Genomic DNA, 21,201 nt, shown 5'->3' on the forward strand with positions numbered 1-21,201 from the left:
TATACAAAACAAGACTAGGAAAACGGACCAAAATCTTAATCAGGGCAACAAAATCATGGTGTTTTTTTTTATCTTATACTTTTTGGCATTTTCCAAATATTCTTTGATGAGTACATATTATTTTTATGAGTGGAAAAAGGAAAGGTTTTAAAATATATATTGCTACGAATAAGACTGATCAGTTAGGTGAGAAGTAGTTCAATACAACCCATAGAAAGGGAAACAAATATTAAGTTTTATATCTGATAAGAACCTAGTATCCAGAATACCTAAAGAATTACTAAAACTCAACAGTAACCAAACAATCCAATTTTAAAATGGGCAAAGGATCTGAATAGACATTTCTCCATAGAAAATATACAAATGGCCAATAGGCACGTGGAAAGAGGTTCAACATCATTAGTCACCAGGGAAACGCAAATCATAATCAAAATGTATACTACTTCACACCCACTGGGATAGCTGTCATTAAAAAAGATGGACAGGTTAGCGGCCGGTTAGCTCAGTTAGTTAGAGCATGGTGCTGAGAACACCAAGGTTGCCGGTTCGATCCCTGCATGGGCCACTGTGAGCTGCACCCTCCTTTAAAAAGAAAAGATGGATAATGATAAGCATGAGGAGGATATAGAGAAATTGGAAGCCTCATTATATGCTGATAGGAAGGTAAAATTGTGCAGCCATTTTGGAACACAGTCTGGCCATTCCTCAAACAGTTAAACACAGTTACCATATGACCAGCAATTTCACTCCTAGGTACATACCCAAGAGAACTGAAAACATAGCCACACAGAAACTTGTACACAAATGGTCATGCCAACATTATTCATAATTGCCAAAAGATGGAAATAACCCAAACGTCCATCAAATGATGAACAGATTTTTTTAAATGTGATATATCCATGCAATAGAATATTAGCACTAAAAGTAACAAAGTACTAACACATGCTACAACATGAATGAACCTTAAAAACATTATTAAGTGAAAGCTAGTCACAAAGACCACATGTTGGTTCCGTTTATATGAAATGTCCATTTGTATGAGAGAAAATGCAAATCCATACAGAGAGAGTAGATTAGTGGCTTGGAGGCATGGGGTATAGGAGGTAGGAACGAATGGAGAGCGTCTGCTAATAGGTATGGAGTTTCTTTTGGGGGTGATGAAAAACTCTGGAATATAATAGTGGTGATGGTTACACAACCTTGTGAATATACTAAAACTCATTGAATTTAATATTTTAAAAAGGTTAATTTTGTGGTATGTAAATGACATCTAGGAGAAGAAAAATGGGAAACAAAGTGAAACACCACAGGTATAACGTCCTCAGGGATAGCCTGGTTCACTCCATCATTATGGGTAAGCTTGGGCCTAGAGGAATAAGCTTTCCTTTTCAAAGCCACGCCATCCAAGAGGAAACATATCTCCAGGTTCTGTCCTCCACTAGCCATGGGAGGAACCTGGGACGATGAGGCTTAGCAACAAGGAATGTAATTTGCTACTCACAAAATGTGCTCTAACTTTCATTTACAATCCAGATAATAGTTACATCAGATAAATAACTTTAATAACAGGGGGGAAGTTCACCTAAAATTAACCAACAGGAAACAATTTGAACTCAAGTCAACTGGCCATAAAGCTATGATGTGTAACCGAAAGTAGGGCCTGCTTCCTGGGTGCGTGACCTGTGCAACCGTACAACAGCGCCATGCTTATGATCAGCGGGGCTCTGTGCTTGGGTTTTATCACTTTGAAATTCTTATTAACTTTAACTTTAAACTTGTGTTTTGTAATTGAAGTCTAATGGGTCAATGGAGCATGTGCATGTGTAGAGGAAATGGGTGCAATACGCATGTATTCCTTGCACCCATGAGCATAGAGCGCTGGTAGACCCACGACACATGGAGTTCAGTGAGACTGGTGGTGGGTTCAGGGTGAGTGTGTTACAGCTTGGACTGAGTAAGCAGGGGCCCTAGAAGCTCTGGAGGCCACGCTTTCCATGCAAACCATAACTTGCTTTTAACACAGAGAGATGGCAACTCAAGGGTCCCATCCTACCCTTTCTCACCTATGTTACTTTCCCATATTAGCCAACCACTTACGCTGAAATGATAACATAGAAAATAATGGAAAGGTAGGACAGCCTCACAGTTGCTTTTCCTTTCAGTTCTTCCTTACTCATCCAGAAGTTGAAAGTAGAGTGCTGACAGAATGAACATGTACCAAGAAGTGAAGCAATAATAGCTGAGTTAGCTTTGTACAGTGTTTCCACTGTCCCAGTAGGGGCAAACTACACATGCATACAGGAGCGACAAACAACAAACTGGGTAATTTTGCTGATTCTTCATAAAAGTTGAACGCTCTTATATCAGTATTTGAAACTGCCATCGCATAAAATAAAGATGAACAATAAAATTCCTGCTAGTGGTTTTAAATTATAATTTTTCTCTTTCCTTATAATGACAGTAAATAACAAATTAAAAAACACAATAATGAGGTGAGAAAGACTATAGAAAGAAACGAAAAAGATGTTCAGTATCTCTAACAGCACTTCACACCCCCCCACAACCCAACATATTTTCATTTTGCATAGGGCCCTTCACATTATGTGGCCGACCCTGGCTGATAGTCCACTATTCCACTTTTACCCATATCAAGTATAAGAAATTCTCTCTCTCTCTCTCTCTCTCTCTGCCTCTCTCTGCCTCTCTCTGCCTCTCTCCCTGAATGAAAGTGCTGCTGACAGAATGCATGTTCTTTAAAATAAAACAGCAATCAAGCAATCAATAAGCAAGCAAACCAGCAAGTTTCTCCCGGATGGGTGCTTGTCCCGCTTGAGTACGCATCACCATCACCAGGAGTCCTGGCTAACAGTTTGCTGGGCCCACCCTGACGCAGCAGAGCCAGGCTGGAGCCTGGAACTTGCATTTTGAAAAGCTGCGGGGGGTTAGGTGTGCGGTTCTACCACACTCAGAGCCACGGGTCCAGAGCATGTTTACCTCAGCCTTCGACATTGGTCCAGACGGTGAGATGCCGTCCAAAAGGCATTGTCCGTTACCTCATAAATGTTGAATTGCTCCACCAAGTCCAGGTCCGTCCCTTTCTTGTTCAAGTGTCGCTGGGATACGGCTGCAAGGCCCAGCTCCTCCAGGCAGTCCACGACGTCGTAGAAGGTGTCTTGATCTGGCACGCCTGACAGTGTCTGGACAAAGAAAGACCAGGACACAGACATGTCTTAGGGAACTGTCTCAAGGCATTTTTTTTTTTTTTTTTTTTGGCATGGGTGCCAGTGGCCACGCGTATCACAAGACGGGACAGAGCAAGACAAATGACAAGCTTATTCGAGAAAAGTGTTCTTTCGGGTAAACAGAATCAACCCCAAGATCCCACCCCCTTGAGTGTATAGGCAGGACACACCCATGATTGGGTTATACTACCTGGAAAAGGTGAAAAGATTTTACAGATGCCGTGAAGGTCCCAAAGAAGTTGAGTTTTGAGTTAATCAAAGGGGAGAGTATCCTGGGTGGGCCTGACCTAATCAGGTGAGCCATTTGAAGGGAAGCGAAGGCCTTTCCTGAGCTCTGAGCTCAGACACTGGAAGAGTGATGATCCTGCTGGCCCCGAAGCGCAGCAAGCCACCAGGAGTTCTGCAGCTGCAAGCAAATGAGCTCTGCCAACAACCACAAAAGCTTGGAAGAGGACCCCAAGCCTCAGATGAGTCTCCAGCCCCAGTCAACACCTTGACTGCAGCCTTGTAAGACTCTAAGGAAGCAGAGGACCCAGCGAGGCAGTGCTGGACACCATCCATGGAAACTGGGAGATGATAAATCTGTGCTGCTTTAAGCTGCTAAATTTGTGGTAATTTGTTACATGGCAGTAGGAAACCAACATGCTCAGCGATCAGAAACTCCTGTTAAAATCAATTTACCAGCAGCTGGAGTGATAACAATTTGATGACTCCCTTTTGTTTCAATTTGGTAGGGCTTCCCCTGGGTCTATGAAATTTAGGAAAAAAAGAGAAATTTCAAAGAAGCAACCCAGAGACAATAATGATGATGACGACGATGCTGATGGTGATGGTGATGATGATAAAAATAATAGTAACCCAAGAAAGAAAAGGCTGACTTCTCTTTGAATTTTGCCTCTCTTACAAGTATGATCTCACACCTGGCCTCTGCTCAGAACTGGAAGGACCCTTGAGGTGATTTACTACAAGTGCTTAACTTATAAATGAGAGATAAGAGAGAGCTAAAGGCTGAGAGGGAAGGGATGTATTTGCCTGGGGTAACAGGAAGTTACTGAAGACCTAAGACAAACCTTGTGCTCGGAGCTGCTATTCTAAGTCTCCTTTCCTCACACACTCATCCCTTCTACCCAATTTATTCTAGCTTCAAAATTCAGACACCAGTCTTTACTTCCTATTTATTTCACTTCCTTTGGATTTCTAAAAATCCCACATATATTTTTAAATTATTGTAAACATGGTGACTTGTTTTGGAAGAAAAAAGACCAACAATTTTGTAAGAATCATTTCACAGCACCAACTTCTATAACACCTGTATTTTTAGGGCTATTAATATTGAAATGCATGCCTTTATTCATAACGCAAACAATGGCGTTTTCCTTTCCATGCTGAGCAAAGAGGACACAGCTCACGGCTGTTGAGATCAGAAACAAAGGAAAATATCTGGGATGCAACAGTGTAATTAGTTAGGGGCCCCAGCAGGATAAAGAACAGGAGGTTATGAACCAGTTAGAAGCTGTAATAAATAGGGGCACACACCGAAGTGGCCAAGTATGAAAGCACATTTCCCAGGCCAAGGAGTCACTGTGGCATTAGCAGGCACAAAAGTCCATTGAACTGTCCCCAGCTCCCAACGCTCACTGAAAAAGTATGCATCCATTGAAAGAAGCCTGTCATCAGAACAAGCTCATCCTTTGGTTTTAGTGAAAACTGTTCAACTTGTTAAAAGATGAGGAGATGGAAATGGTGATACCAAGGCCAGGGCAGGGCTAACGATCGGAGGTGCTTAACTGACTGCTGAGTCTGCCAAACACATAATTTGGGGAACGCAGTGAGTTGACATTTGGTGTTAGATTTAAAACTTTCTAGAAACAGTCCAGGGGCTGCAATGAGGCACAGAGAGAAACCTCTGGCAGTCTCCTCACCTCTGTGTTTCCCTGCTTTCCTTTTCTCCCTGGTGAGAATCAACGGAGGTCCTTTCTCTCAGAACTTTACAGGTTGAATTCCAGACCTAATCCCCATTACCTGAGCAAGCCCAACCATGATGGGTTGGAGGGATTACCATGAAATACTTAAACAAATAGGTCTATAGAACCAAATAGACTCATGGAGCCCTGACTCAATAACAGGCCCAGAATTGCAGGAATTAAGAGGTCATTTGTCATTCCCACTGTGAAAATTTTGGCTTGACCAAGACTGCGCACCCCCACCTTTCGTGTGTGGCTGCAGGGGAACTGGCCTTCCACCACAAACACATACAGCTCCCTTCTCTGCCTGCACGAGGAGGGGAATAGATACATCCTAGAAACATACATTCACCTATTCACCTAGTTACAGCTGTTCTCTAACATGCTCAGCCATTTTGCCACGGTCCCACCTCTCCCTGAACCCTGTCCCCCCATTTCGACCCTGACACCTCCCTGCTAAGGTGCCTACTTCTGACAAAGGTGGCAACTACTCCAGAATAGTCTGTGGGGCAAATGCCTCTTGACACCTCTGGTGACCCCTCAGGACCCACTTCCTACTTTTTCTCAGACCTTGTCTTGCCAGGGCTTGTGACAGGTAACTCTTTACAGGCATCTCTCAGAGGAAGACATCGCTTCCCTAAAGCACATTTTATTTTCCTCTCCCTGGGTTTTCACTGATTCCATCAAATCTTTCTTGTAGGACAAAACCAATGTGGCCAAAGCCTGAATACAAATGTTCACAGCAGCATTATTTGTGAAAGCCTAAAGCTGTCAACACCTAAATCTCCTTCAGTGGGTGAAGGGATAAAACAAACTGTGGTATATCTACAATGACACTGCCCAGCAGCAGAAAGGAGTGAACTGTTAATACACATAGTACCACAGGGGAATCTCAACGGCATTATACTAAGAGAAGCCAATATCAAAGGGATACATCCTACATAAAGTGACATTTTTTAAATGACAATACTATTGTGACAGAGAATAAATCAGTGGTTGCCAGGGGCATGAACAGGAGATCAGGATGTCACTCGAGAAGGATAACAATAGAGAGATTTGGGGAGAGATGTCCTGCATCCTCATTATGAAGGCTATCCAAAGCCACATACTCATATGTGTTAAAACTTATATGGCTAAATACCAAAGGGAAAAAAGTCGACTTTGCTGTATGGTAATTAAAAAAGCAGTAAGATAAAATATAAAAACAAAGGCAACACTAAGCATGAGTCCCATCCAGGTTACATACCCCCCTGGCTCTGCTAGACTAGAATCCCTCCCCTTGGTTCCCTGGGGTCCCCCTTCCCTGATGCTGCAAGCCAGCCCCACAGTAACACCCCTGTTACACCCCCCCCATCTGCCTTATCCTATTCTACAAGGTGGTCAATACCTGAGCACCCCCAAGTGGGGGATTTCCACATAAAGAATTGCAGCTGGATCAAGACAGGGCATTATATAACCTGCAGGGTGAGAAATGGATAGTTTCTGATACTCCCTCCGATCTTCTGACAACGTGGGATTGGAGGTGGGGATTAATCCGGATCTTGAAATCCCCCACCCCCATTAATGTCCCTGTTTAATTAACAAAGGGGGCAGACTTCAGTCTCAGAACCATGAGCAGGATAGAATTTAGTCCCCTTGTTTTGTCATAAAAATGTTAATCTCTTGAACTCCATGTCATTAGGCCATTTTTTATTTTGTTGAGAGAAAAGTTAGAAAAGCAATATAATAATTTCCTAGATTTCAGAGTCTGAATTTTTTCCAGTCCCACAAAACATTTCACGTCATTATTTTGTTTGGGATCTTAGAGGATTTTACTCACTGGGGTAATAAGCACAACTAAAATTCAACAGAAAACAAACCCAGTGTGGGTGTCAACAGTCTGTTGACCTTCCTGAGGAAAAGACGACATTTGGAGTAATGTCCTCAGGACCTTCCCAGACTTTCCCTGGGCCAGAACTAACAAAAGATGAGACAGAACTGCCAGCAGAGAAAGAGTAAGCAAGGAATTCCTGGACGTTAAATGCCATATGATGGACGCCAAAGAGTGTGACACGTACTGAGTCCTTGCCAGTGATTGGCAGCAGAATGGCCATACCAGGCGGATGCTGCCAGGCTCATTAGAACAGCTGAGCATGGCCTCTACCAATAGATGGACAGCATTACAATGGAAAACACTTTCCAAGAGCAAAAATTCCATTTCTGCTGGACTCAGTGTTTTCTAAAACAATGTCAGTGACTGAAAATGACAGGAAATTGATGATCTTAATCTTTAAAATCCCAAAAGAAAATTGCATGGTAAAATAAACTCACAGATTTTTAAATAAAAGCAAAATCATCTACCAAAAAGTGATGTTCATTCCCCACTAGGTCTGTAGTAGTGTTACCTGTGTCCTCGTTAACAAATGCGTTTCATTAAAAACCAATCACTGCCAATGTGACCTGGGGAAAATGTCTCGTGGTTTTACTATGCATTTCTTTTCATCTTAGTAGGTTTGATGTGAATTTTTCAACTGGGTTCTTAATATATTTAGGCTACTATCATTTTCTGCCCCATTTTTTGCAATTTCCCAGTTTGTCACTTGCTTTTAGCTTTTATTTGTGGTTTTTGTTTTACAAATGAGACCTTTTAGAGTTTTGTATACTGAAATATTTAAGTCCTTTCCTTTGGAATTTTTCTTGACTGGTTTTATTATTAAAATAACCTTTGCCTACTAGAGACCAATTCATCTTCACCTCTAACTCCTTCTCATTGTTCTATGGTTTGATAGGTTGCATTGAAATCTTTTTCTTTTCTTTTTTTTAATAAGAGTTTATTTGAGCCAACCTGATGACATATACCAGGGAGCAAGATCGCAAATGGCCCCTGCACTGAACTCTTTAATCGATCCGGAATTTATTTTGGTACATGGTCAAAGTATGTTTTTTTTTTTCATTTCCATCTAGCAAGACCTCCCCAATCATGAATGAAGCTAACCCATCCCCATTGATTTTAATAGCAGGGTGAGTTGTTCTGTGCACTGGGGTCTGTTTCAGAGCTCCTCCGCTGCAATCATCTGTCTGCCAAGCAAAGAGCCAGGACCACATTGTTTTAATCCTTAAAGTTTGTACAACTTTTTAATATCTAGTAGAAGTGACTCCACATAATTATGCTGTTTTCTACTAATTTGTCCCAGGTTTATCAGGAGAAATGTTTCTCCTGTTACACGTCAGGTAGATATTCTGGGTCTTCTCTGTCGGCCGATCCCAGCAGCCTGGAGTGTACAAAGGAAGGCCCTTTGGGAGGGGGGCGGTTCCGTGCAGCCTGGGGTCTATGGTGTAGCAATCTGGAGGGTATCTACCCTCATCCTAACCTCAGTCATTAAGGAAGAAGGGACTGAGGTCCTGAAATGAAGGAGCTCCAGTCCCAAGAGCAGGCTGTGCCAGGCAAGCGTGGGAGCCATTGTCAGACAGCATCTCTGGGATGGATACTGAACATTGCCACTGCCTTCCAAGATGGTCACTAGGGAGGGAGGCGATGGGAGGAATGAGAGCACAGGTGTGTAGTCACCACCATAAAAGGAGGATGACACCTGCCCCTAGGAATCCTTATGTCACTTTCAGCAGTCAGAATTCAACAAGCAGTGGAATAGGAATAGTTCATTTCTTCCTGTGAACTATTTCCTTAGAGTAAAACTTGCTAATTTATATTCTTAAGGGAAAAGTTCTTTAAGAGGACATCTTGATAGAAAAGTAGTCATAAAATTCTCACTGTCACCTTTCTTTCTGGTTTTCTGAGACAAGTCTAAAGCACAGGGCACATGCAAACACTCACAGGCTTTCACATGTACATGTACCAGCACATATGCATGCACATCATGCATGGGTGTAAAGGGTTTTCTCCTGTGAAGAAGCACAGTGCGGCCATGGTACCAGCCACCATGATGGGGGTCCACATGACGTGGCTATTATTCAGAAGACAAATTTTAGATCTTCATGCTGTATTAGCTTTCTAGGGCTACAATATGAATGTACCACCAACTGGTGGCTTACAACAATATAAATTTGTGTCTCACAGTTTGAGAGACTAGAAGTCTGATATCAAGGTGTCGGCAGGGCCATGCTCTCTCTGAAGGCTGTAGGGGATGGTCTTTCCTTGCCTCATCCTAGATTAGCTACTGGCAATCCCTGGCATTTCATGGCCTTCTTTGGCTTATAGATGCATCACTCCAGTCTCTGCCTCTGTCTTCCTCATAGACATGTGTATACATAGTCTTCCCCAGTGTGTCTCTTTTCCTTTTCTTAGAAAGAACCTGTCATATTGGATTAGGGCCCACCCTAATGACCTCATCTTAACCTCATGATTACATCCTCAAAGACCCTATTTGCAAAGAAGGTCACATTCACAGATACCAGGGTTTAGAAGGGGTTCAACATATCTTTTTGGGGGACACAATTCAACCCATAACAAAGATCAACAAACCTTGTTCACTAAAGTCATCGCGTACACCAGCAGCTCTGTGTCGACCCCATCCTTTTCCTCCAGGATCTCCATGATATTTGACCAGGGTATGACTCCTATGAATAAAGCACAAAATCATTAGGAGCCGGCATTCATCTTACCTTATCCAACTCACATCACAGTTTATCTAAAGACTCTTCACCCAAAGATGGCGCCAAATTTCAGTCACCAAATTTCAAAGCGTGACACATGCTTCTAATTAGGTGACAATATACCACATTATCCTTGTTCACTTGAAAATGTATATTGTTCGGTGTCAGGGTACCTATCAATTTGCTTGAAAAGTTCCCTTTATATTAAATATGTAACTTTAAAAAAATGCATTCATGTGCAGCTTTTTAGGCTATGCATTTCACTCTCCCAGTGCAGAAGGTCTCAATAAGTACTCTCTGTCCATCGGCATGCTATGCTCTGATCTCCTGCCAGGAAAGGGGAAGTGGGAGGTCTTTACATTCATGCTAGCAGTGGGCTCCAAGAACGAACAGTGAAACGCCCGTCTAGCAAATATTTTAAGAACAGAAGTATATTATCTCGTTCAATCAAGGTACAAATACTGTTTAAAGCGTCAACCAAGTAGGAGCAGCTGGGTCTGGTGGGAGGCTGTCCTCACAAGGTTTATAATCTAATGGAGCAGTGAGGCACATGCGTAACAACACACGTCACCACAGACTAAAAGCACTTGAAAGGCAAAAGCACTTAGCTGAGCCTGTCACGCAGCGAGGGAGGTCTCCTGCAGTGTGGATGGTAGTGGAGGGCTTGGTGCAAAGGTGGCTCCTAAATGAGGCTCTGCAGGCGAAGGCTCATGGGTGCTTAGCCCCTGGTTCCAGGAGAGGGCAGGAAAACCCTTCATGTTCAGGACCACCAAGGCCGCAAAGGGGGCATAACACCCTGACACAATTTCCTACGCCTGAGACAAATATCTGATGTGAAGTGCTGTCTTGCCCTTGGCGTGGTGCTGTGAAACATGAAGCTCTTTCCTGCTTTCTCTATAAAGATCTTAAAGAGATGTTGCTTAATTTTGCAGATAAAAGTAAATTCTGAAATAACTTAAAACCAGTGGCTTCCAAGGGCTGGTTCTTGGATCGGTTATGTCAGAGCTGATTTCCTGGCCTTGATAACAAAAACTCCCCAAGGGCAGCAATGGTATTTGCCTTATTGCTGTGCTTTCAGCATAGTGCCTGGCATATAGCAGGTGCTCAATAAAATGTCTACTGAATAGTGAATGGAGATCTCTGAGAGCACATGACATGGGTTAAGCTGGAGCAGTTTTAAATTAACCAGAGGGCAAATGCACACAGTAAGAAAAGGAGAGAAGACAGGAGAATTTTTTAAAGGAACAGGCACTATACAGTGTGAAAGACATGGATGCAGTTAGATGCAGAGATCCATTGGCTCACCTAGCACGCGAACAAAAAGCCTTTTCCTTTGGCCAAGTTCCCCAGTCAGTCAGAATGAGGCAATCTTCTACAGCCCTTTTTAACACTGAATGTAAAAGCATGATCCTCCACCATTAACTGCTGAATTATCTTCTTGCTGATGTTGATTATCAAACTATTTAGAAGTCCTCACCTGTTCTTCAGAGCCCAGCAAAGTCACCATTTCTGCCCTCAGGACAGTCAGTCGATGTGGTCAGTAGGTCTTGAGTCTCACTGTCCAGGTGCAGTTCAAGCCCCGTCAATGGTTCTGCTTGTGTTTATAACAAGGGCAACTTCTATTATTCCCACTTGGCACCCAACCTCAGCAGAAAGTGCATTGTCTAGTGGGTTACCCACATATGGCTAAAAGGAAGACCATACAGGAGAGAAAGCATTGAAGCTAAGAATCTCCAGTGGTGACAGTGGGCCCAGAATTGCCTCCTGCTTGCATACTTTGGAGCCAAAGGTGCCAGACAGAGCCTAGATAAGGAAAGGCCAACAAGCAAAGGCACTTGGAAAGAGAGAAGTAGCCAGATTATATCCTCTGTCACAGACAGACACACTTGTGCACCATTTTATCCTTTATAATGAAAACACACAAACACTGGCTTCATTTAATTGAGAAGTGTGTTCTTCAGCTATGATACCTGATTCTCTTATTACCATTTAAAGATTTCAAGTCTGGAAATGTGGATATTTTTGTGCACTGTTGGGGTGAATGTTCATTCTCCTTTGATTGTTTGGGGACGTGAAAATGGGAAATGTTTCAAACAATGAAGGTAAAGGGAACATTTTGGTTCAACACAACAGCCTTGGCCGGGCTCAACCTGGCCTATGTTAGGAATCAGCAGTTGCAACTTTCCCAAGAGCAGCCACCAGACTACGTGGCCCAGGTCACCCCAGAGCCACCTTTGCTTACTCCACACAGTGGTTATGTGTACACGTGTATATGCGGGTAGGGCATGGAGGTCCTGTCTTAGACTCATAAGCCATATGATCTTACCTCTTCATATAACGAAGCCCAGAGTTGTGGAATGAACAGTGGCTCCGGAAATGCATCTAAATCAAGTGATGGTAACAACCTTATAGGATTGCTGTGAGATATCATTGAAATAAAGCATTTTGCCTTTTTTGCCTAAGCCCTGATGGAATATGTTAGAAGACAATAATTTACTTAATCATGATCCTCTGCCTCTCTCTCACTCCACCCCCAAACACTGGAGTGAGTGCAGACTCCGCGGGAGCATGTTTTGTTCTCTGATGTTTCAAGCACATATTTAGTACTTAAATATTTGTCGACTACATGAGTTGTATATGAGAAATGCTTAGCATAGTGTCTGTTACACGGTAGGCACTAGGATATCAGTAGCTGTAACTGGAATGATGGTTGGGGGTGGTGATGACACCCATACTTACCCACAGGCCTTCTACCCAGGCTCTCAGGCCAGCCCTCTCTTCCCACCAAACCGCAGTGCCTCTCTCTTAACCCAGAATAAGTAAACACAGAATAAATAGCTCAATACTTTCTCCCTCTTACTTTCCTCCTAAGTCTCTGTATTAAACCCTAAAGAAAATAAGATGTTTAGCACAATGCGAGTTGGTACATGAGTTGGTCTAATACTCGAACAGAAAGTCCTCACAGGACGTTCCATGTTCCATGTCTCTCAACACGATGGATAAACACATTTAACATATATACTTCAGCTATAAATAATGGAAATAGAGCTTGAGTTCTGTCAACCCCTAACTTCCACCATGCTTTGTGCATTCTTCACAGATCAATATATCCTCAAGCAGAAGTCAGAGACAGGATAGCTTGAAAGGATGGCTGGATTTTTTCCCCTGTTAATCATGTGTGATACACATGTTTAAGAATTATGTCATATCTCATCACCTCATATTCAAATGAAAAATGAAACTTCTTCAAAAGCAGTTCTGAACCAACTTAGCACTGGCTCACAATGTATGACTGAAATTTCAAAACAGGTTAGTTCCCCAGTCTGGTCATTTGCCCCACCCTCTGAGGGGTAAACCCATATAGTCAGAGGGAAGGGCACTCTTCACAGGGCTGCAGAGAGTTCTCCACCAGTTTCTTGTCAATTACCACAGGAAAGCGCTCAAGGAAAGGGAGTCTCCCAAGATAGTGGAATGACAAAGCAAAGGCTTGTAAGACTTGTAAGTACTCACTGCCTTTCTCTCTTCCTGCCAGGCCCTGTCCACTAAAAAGGGAAAGTGACTTGAAGATCCAAGCAAAAAAGATGACCCAGCAGTCTGAGCAGACGGGTGTCTGCTTTACAAATTTTTTGTTGTTGTTGTTACAAATTGGGAAAAGATGGCCATCATTATATCTTGGGGGAGAGACTGAGTACACAGAGTCTCTGTGTCATGCCCCAGAAACTAGCTTGAATTCATGTTTTTTTCCAGCCCCTGAGCAAAAGTGCCAATTGCCTGAATCAAATGGAGCATTTTTAATTTTCATTAATTCGTAAATACTTACTAGTCCCTACGATGAACTTGGACACTTCTGCTTTTACCTCTGCTTCCTAACTGGTCCTCTCTTAGCCAAAGGGCAAACTGTCCGCACTCACAGAATGAACCCTTCCAGTTAACCCATGCGTGATGTTTACAAAGCAATCAGGGGAATTTATTCTGGGACAACTTCATTTGCTGTAGGTAGTAGTGATTTTTGAGGACTTGTAACTTATTTGCTGGTTTTCTTTGTTGATTCTTTAAATAATCTGACAGTTTCATCATCCAAAGGAATTCCTTTCTATTAAAAGAACCAGTCTATACTTTAACACACCCATTCTCCACTTCATCCCCCAGAGGAATGTGTCTAAAACCTCTTGAGGAGTACAATTTATGGCTTATTTATAAACTTGTGCACAATGGACATGCATGATTGGCCCTCGGTCACCTCTGGCACCTTCGTCTACCCTCTCACCCAGCTGAGAGGGAAGGGGAGAGCTGCTTCTAAACCTACTGGTGGAAACACACCTGGAAGTCATGATGTTCTCTGCAAATACCGTGATATATTTATATGCTTAATTCCATCATAGGATTCAGGAACAATTTTACTAGCAGTAAAATAGGATGATGTTATATGCATGCATTATAAAATTACGGCCAAGACCACACATGTCCATAGAGAAACATGCTATTGAACCACATGTGATAAGCTACATCTGAGTTTTTCCATTAGTGCTATTCCCGCCCCCACTTTTTAAAAATTTTTTTATTTTTTTGGTAGCTAGCACTCAGTAGCAGAGAGATGACAGTAGTTGCCAAAAATTTAAGAAATTGTATAGGCAAAACAACCATAAAATTAAGAAAACAATCCATTAGCTTCTTTAAGTTTTGGGGATTTCCTTCCTTCCTTCCTTCCTTCCTTCCTTCCTTCCTTCCTTCCTTCCTTCCTTCCTTCCTTCCTTCCTTTTCTTACAAACTGAAAAAAAGATGGCCATCAGTTTGCCTCGGGGGAGAGATTGAGTATAGCAGAAAGCCTTTGGCTGGACCAGTAGATGTGGTCTTGGATGTAGGTGTCACGCCCTGGGTTCACCTCAGGATCATTCCTCTACCCCCACAACATGCCCTCCAAGAAACGTGAAGTCCAAGGAAGGCAACTCTGAGCTCCCAATTCAACTAAGTCAAAGCACAACTCCAAGGTCATGATAAGGCTGTCCCGTCTAACACAGCCCCCACGAAAAGAGCCTATGGGTTACCTGAAATTTAGTACAGGAAGATGAAGAATCCATTCATCATCCTAAGGTAACCCCCAGAGCTGGGGAATGGAACATAACTCCTCCAAGAATCAATGAAAGGATTTGCCTCACTCTCTTCCCAAACACCCACCTTTGGCCCTAAACCTCATACACTGGCCTTGGAAATACCAACACTGGTTTCTGAGCTATTGGCAGTCTTCATTAAGGATTCTCAGTTGGCTCTATGATCTACTTTTGACCATAAGGGATTTCAAATCTGGCACCAGATAACAACATGCTACGGTAGAAAGAAACACATAGACTTGCCCCGGTTTGGGTCCCATCTAAGGGTCAGAGCAGATAAAGCATGTGTGAAAGGAAGGAAGGAAGGAGACAGGATGACCCAGAGAAGATGGAAAAATAGGAGAAGGGTTCTGTATGTGTTCAGTGATGGAAGCTGGGGACAAAGCATTAAAACAAGCTCAGGTTCAGGTCTGTCCTGGGTATACCAATGAGTGCTTTTCTTTCCTTGTCAACCCTTGTTCCATCTCTAATCTTTGTATACTTACTATCATAAAAAATATATTTCCTGCAGTGGGAGGTCCACACAAGGGGAATTCTGTTCATTCTCTGTTTTGAACAGATACAAAGTGGATGCCCTCCTGCATCAGACATTTTTACTTTGATGAAATAAGGGGGCGGGGACCACTCACCTCTTTTTGTGTCGACAGCAGAGACAGCCTGAATCAGAAGAGGTGCATTTGACTCTGAGTACTCCACAAAGACGAGCAGCAGCTTCAGGGCTGTCTTCACCACCAAGCGAAACTGTGAAAAAAAGATAAACCATCACAGAGCTGCAGACATAAGCACGCACCCCCAAAGGCATTGTCTCCTAACAGGAGCTGGCACCCAGGGCTGGCTCCAGCCCAGGTACTCTTGTCAAAGATTACACAGATTCCTTCTTCAGATGCCTCAGAAGGCAGGTATTAGAATTATCCCCATTGTACAGATCAGGAAACTGAGACATACCCCTAAAATAGAATCAGAATTCAAACCCAGGTCCTTTGCTCTCAGAGCTCCCATGCAGAGGTCTTTCAACATCCTAGGTAGTAGTTACTGAATCAGTTACAGTAGTCCCCCTTATCCATGGAGGATAAATTCCAAGACCCCTTGTGGATGCTTGAAACAGCAGATAATGCCGAACCATATATATATATAATGTTTTTCCTATATATACATACCTATGATAAAGTTTAATTTGTAAATTAGACACAATAAAAGGTTAACAATAACTTATAATAAAATGACAACTATAACAATATAGTGTAATAAAAGTTACGTAAATGTGGTCTCTCTCAAAATATCTTATACTGTACTCCTTTTTGTGATCATGTGAGATGATCTAAAGCCTACACGATGAGATGAAGTGAGGTGAATAACATAGGCATTGAGACAGCGTGTTCGGCGACTGTAAGAGTGACCTGAATAGCAGCGCGGCGGTACTACGATAGAGGATCTGCTCACCCAGACAGCTACAGAGTGACTACCAGGCAGAGACAGTATACGGCATGGATACGCGGGATAAAGGGGTGATTCATGTTCTGGGCAGGACTGAACAGGACATGGTGAGATCTCATCACGCTACTAGAATGGTGAGCAATTTAACTCATGAATTGTTTATTTCTGGAATTTTCCATTTAATATTTTTGGACCATGATTGACCGACCATGGGTACCTTAAACCATGGAAAGTGAAACAGTGGATGGAGGGGGGGGCTACTGTACTTCATTTTCTCCAGACATTGTAAGGTAGGAATGTTCACAATTCTCATTTTTCTAGTGATGAAACAGGCACAGCAGGTTAAAGTATTTATCCAAACTAGCTTGGTGAGCAGAAATCTGAACCAAGTCTCCCTCTTGTAACTGAGCAGCAAAGGCTACTTGGGGGCCTTAAAACCCACACTTGCTGGGTCTCGGGCAGAGTATTTGTGAGGAGCCACGCACAGCCCAAGGGTTGCCTTCACACGTCACAGATTCCTCACCCAGATAAATTCCCAAACCTCCAACTCCAGCTCAGCCAGCCCTGGGCTGTGGCAGCAGCAGAATTTTCCAGGTCAGCTCCCTCCCTGCCCACCCAGATACAACTGCAACCTTCATCCACCATCTCATTTCCTGGACCCCACTTCATTCCAAGAACCTTCTCAAGAAACTCAGATACCAACTACTTCCTGGAAATGGGTTCAAATCATTCATCTAAGAAACAGCCGGCCAGCCTGCTAGTCCCACCCCCAGCAGTTTGCTTGTCAGGGCTCCGCCCTCTACAGGTGGGGAGAGGAGCTTATTTGCACTGTGTCTGCAGGGCTTGGAACTACACTTGGCACAGAGTAGGCTCAGCGATGTTTCCTCAATGAACAAATGAATCAATTCATGACCAATCAATGCATAGCCCTTGCCTCCATCATCGTGGTTGTGGAGAATCGGCTCCAGGTTCTCCATTTGCAACCCAAGGAAGACCCCGAGCCTTCTGGAAGAATCTTCTCACATCAGGACACGTGTAGACTTTCCAGGGAACTTGGACTATTGTGCAGTCCCCACAGGGAACAGCATTAAAGCACTATCCACCCCAAGTCATTTCTCCAAAATCATGCAAACACCTCTACTCCCTTGCCCTTTTCTCCTCTGTCACACTTCTCTAGTAAGCCATCTGTCATTTCCTTGATTCCACATCTATCTCTAGCCAGTGCCATGGTTCTCAGCTCTCTTTATAGGAAAACTCTCAAAAGAGTTGTCACAGTCCTGGCTGAGCTTCCACACCTCCAACTGACTCCTCAACCCAATCTGACAGGGCTTCTATCACCACCACACAAATTAAATTATGCTTGTCAAGGTTGCCGATGGCCTCCATGTGATCAAATCCAATGGTTACTTCTCTGTGTCCATTTTAGCTCAACTCTCAGTGGCATAGGACACAATTCATTGCTCCCTCCAGAAACAATGTCATCCCATCATGGCCAACCACAGTCTCCTACTTGAATGGTCATCCCTTTGCTGGTTCCTTTTATGGTGCTCAACTTCTAGGTTTGGAAAGGTCAGAGTTCACTCATGCGCCCTTTCCTTCTCTTTCCACACACTCTCTCTAGGTGAGCTCATCCAGTCTCGTGGTTTTAAATCCCATCTGTGACAGCGCTAACTGTTGCTTCCCAGACCTGACCAAACTCCTGAGCCAGGTGGTTGCCCATTCACCTGACCCCTGACATCTCCATTCAGATGCTAACGGGCACCTCAAATTCAATGTGGCCACAGAGAATGCTTGATGTTAACTCATGCTCACTCCATTCCACTCCCAGCCGGATCCTTCCACAGTCGCATCTCCGTCCAAGGCCCCATTGTCTGAGTGGCAAGTGGGAGTCATCCTGCATTTCTCTTACCCCATTCTCACAACAAATCCATCTGCCAGTCCTGACAGGACTTCCTGTCCTAACTCAATCCACCTCTCCATCTCCCTTTCCATGCCAGACCACTGGGAGTACCTTCCTGACTACTTCATCTAAAGGAGCCTCTTGGTCACTCTTATATCACCTTGTTTGATTTTCTTCACATCCTTTATCATGACCTGAAATTGCTACATACATACATACACATTTGTTCACCTCATATCCCTTTGTTGTCCCCAAACAGAAATAAGCCACTTGGTGGCAGAGATGTTTTGTCTCACACACCGGCAACGGCATCTGTCCCAGCGGAGCGGCTCAGTTGGTGCTGCACATGCAGGGCAGGCCGGCATGTCCTTTTCACAGACGCTTCTTCAAATCCATCTCCCTGATATGGCGTGGAGCAAGTGACCTTGGCCCCAGCTTCCATTTCCTCACCCCCCACAGTCCTCAGCAAAGCCGAGCACCCCTGCACTGAGGACAAGGAGCTCCTGGGACTTCCGTTCCATGGTGATGTCCCTCCCACACTGGGAACTGAGTTCTCTGAAGGGCTGTGAACTCTTGAGAGCATGTTCACCTTCATATTTTGAGTCCCACATTTGGTCTTCTGCTCCCTGACTAGGAATAAACTAAATTCCGGAGTGTTTGTCTTAACAACTACAAGGTTGGGGGTAAGAGGGGAAGGCATGGCACAATGAACTGCACTATCTTTGTACATTTTGAGCTGAGGAAATTTCTTCAAGTAAATAAAACACCCAGCAAGTCCAGGCTTGGCAACTTCCTTTGTGGGCGGACTGTCATTATGTGGTTTAAACCTTCTCAGTACCTTCCTGGGAAAGAACCTGGCTGCTGCCCAACCCCACTCCCCCATTAGCTGGTCTCAGCAAGGGTCCCCCTATGCAGCTCATCAAGGCTCCTTCTGAGCATCTCTGTGGTCATGAGGTCTTGGCCAACATGGTCCCAGGGACCCAAAACCCCTTAGCCACTCTCTCTTACCATGCTCTCTAATTAAGAAACCACTGTTTTCTAGTAAATCTTCTTTTCCTGTTGGTCTCAACATGCCTATTTACATCGTCTTCTTTGCTGTAAAGACTCTGTTTGGAGCTCTTTTACCACTGTAATTAAAAAAAAAAAAAAAAGAACCACCAAACTCTTCTGATTCATGAGTTTAGGTTTCTATGAATTTGGCTTCAATTGAGTCTAATTTTATGTTTCTATATGTTCAGAAGCTTACCATGTAAAATTAATAAGAATCGTATTAGCTAGTTAAACTACTTTAGAAAAAAGAGAGCATTAGAACAATACCTTTACGTGAATGCATGATACTAATTGCAAGCATGTCCTAACTAATCATCAAAATCCATTCAGCAAGACTTCTCCTCAGAAATCCTTATTAGTCTCGCTGCATAGACTTGAAAGTAATAAAAGTACCTTACTTCAAAAGATTTCTACATTAATCCCTCATTTATCCAGTAATCACTTCATTTGATGCCCTCAGGTATCTGGAATGCAGTCAAAACCCTCCAAAGTGTGGGGACAGCCACAGTGAAGGCCACACAACCCATTCCTCCAAGTTCAGACTCACTGCTTATCTCAAAGCTCTAAAAAATCCACCCTGGTGTCACTCACACTTATCTTTGACACATTCTAATAAGAGTGGCTACTGAGACACCCAGCCCACATCTGTTGAAAAGGGGCAAACCAGAGGCCAGTGATGGATCAGGAGAGGCAGGCCTACCACGGAACAAGAGCAAGGATCATGAATGAGGATGGTGGGAACAAGCTGCATGGATGCCAACGCACACACCACTGCATGGCTCAGGCACTGAAGACTTCTCAAAGGGACACGGCAGCGTCACTCCAATCTGAATTGTCTTTCAGCTCTGCTTGGAGGTCCTTCATGTTCTAATGAAGAGTTTCATTGCAGTGGCTTATAGGCTCCAACACTTGCTCATCTGTGTAGCACCGAGGGAAAATCAGTAAGAATTGATTCTCATTCTTATGGAAGATCGATCACTTGGGAAGCTAACGCGACAGTCACAAAAGAGTTAAACAGGGATGCAGGGAAACCAGAAGTCAGCCTCAGAAGCAGAGGTCAAACAGGCTGATGCAGAGAGTGCAAACTCCTACGTCCAGCGGCCCTAAGAGACTGCTTGCTAAGGTTGTTGCTGAAGGAATTCAAAGCCTGGAAGGGGGTGGACTGGATGACCCCATTTAAGGTCCCTCCTCATCCCAAGATAATCTGCTTCCTCTTTCAACATCTTCAGCATCTTCCAGAAGCCCAACATCCAGGAAGGTTCTGTGAGGGCATAAGGAAGCCATGGCCCTGCCTTCAAGGAAGTAGTCATCCCACTGCTGAGAGAGGACCTAGAACACCTCCATATCGTACAACTGAGTGTGTTACCCATCCCAGAGGCCCTCAGAGCCAGGTCACTGAGGATGGAAAGTCCCTCCCAGGGGACAGCCCTTAGAGCGAGGAGGAGAGTCAGTCAGACAGGCTGAGAGCTGATCCAGCCACCCTCTGGGCTTCCATGGAGCGGAAGAGCTGTGTGATGGCCTTTGGGTTCCTGCTGGCACAAATGATTCCACTTCCTAAGGGCTGGAGGAAACACACTGGGGGTCTAGATTCAGCCTTTGGGCTATAGGTTACTCCCTTTTCAAATAACTACGTTCTAGAGAATGCTAATATTCTATGTCAATGCTGCCCAGTCTAACAAATTATGCTTTATATTGCTTTAAAACACTCAGCTAAGTGACAGTGTATAACAGGAATCAGAGACAGCCCTTTGTACAGGGGAGGATAGGGACCCACAGCCAGCTCTGAATTGTTGTGCTTCTCATATTCATTTAGCACATTTGGGGGTCAGCGGGGGGAAGACTGGGCTGAACTTTACTTTCTGCTGCAGCTCTCCATTTGCACTCTCTGTTCCTGCTCTTCATAAAGCAGAGGC

General features: G+C 43.7%; 1 protein-coding gene and 1 non-coding gene across 23 annotated transcripts in view; one reads left to right on the forward strand and one right to left on the reverse strand.

Annotated features, from left to right (window-relative positions):
* FHOD3 (formin homology 2 domain containing 3) overlaps window positions 1-21,201 on the reverse strand; it is a 433,462-nt gene that overhangs the window by 151,116 nt on the left and 261,145 nt on the right. For all 22 annotated transcript variants that reach the window (XM_074340106.1, XM_074340111.1, XM_074340113.1 and 19 more), the window contains exons 7-9: window positions 15,534-15,645; window positions 9,666-9,760; window positions 3,054-3,197 (exon numbers count right to left, since the gene is read on the reverse strand). In XM_074340106.1, coding sequence (XP_074196207.1) covers window positions 3,054-3,197; window positions 9,666-9,760; window positions 15,534-15,645 — 351 coding nt within the window. The remainder of the gene's footprint in view (window positions 1-3,053; window positions 3,198-9,665; window positions 9,761-15,533; window positions 15,646-21,201) is intronic.
* TRNAL-GAG (transfer RNA leucine (anticodon GAG)) lies at window positions 492-565 on the forward strand. Its single transcript has one exon. It is a non-coding gene; the product is annotated as a tRNA-Leu (tRNA).

Source organism: Rhinolophus sinicus, linkage group LG09, assembly GCF_036562045.2.
Source record: "Rhinolophus sinicus isolate RSC01 linkage group LG09, ASM3656204v1, whole genome shotgun sequence".
Lineage (NCBI taxonomy): Eukaryota > Metazoa > Chordata > Mammalia > Chiroptera > Rhinolophidae > Rhinolophus > Rhinolophus sinicus.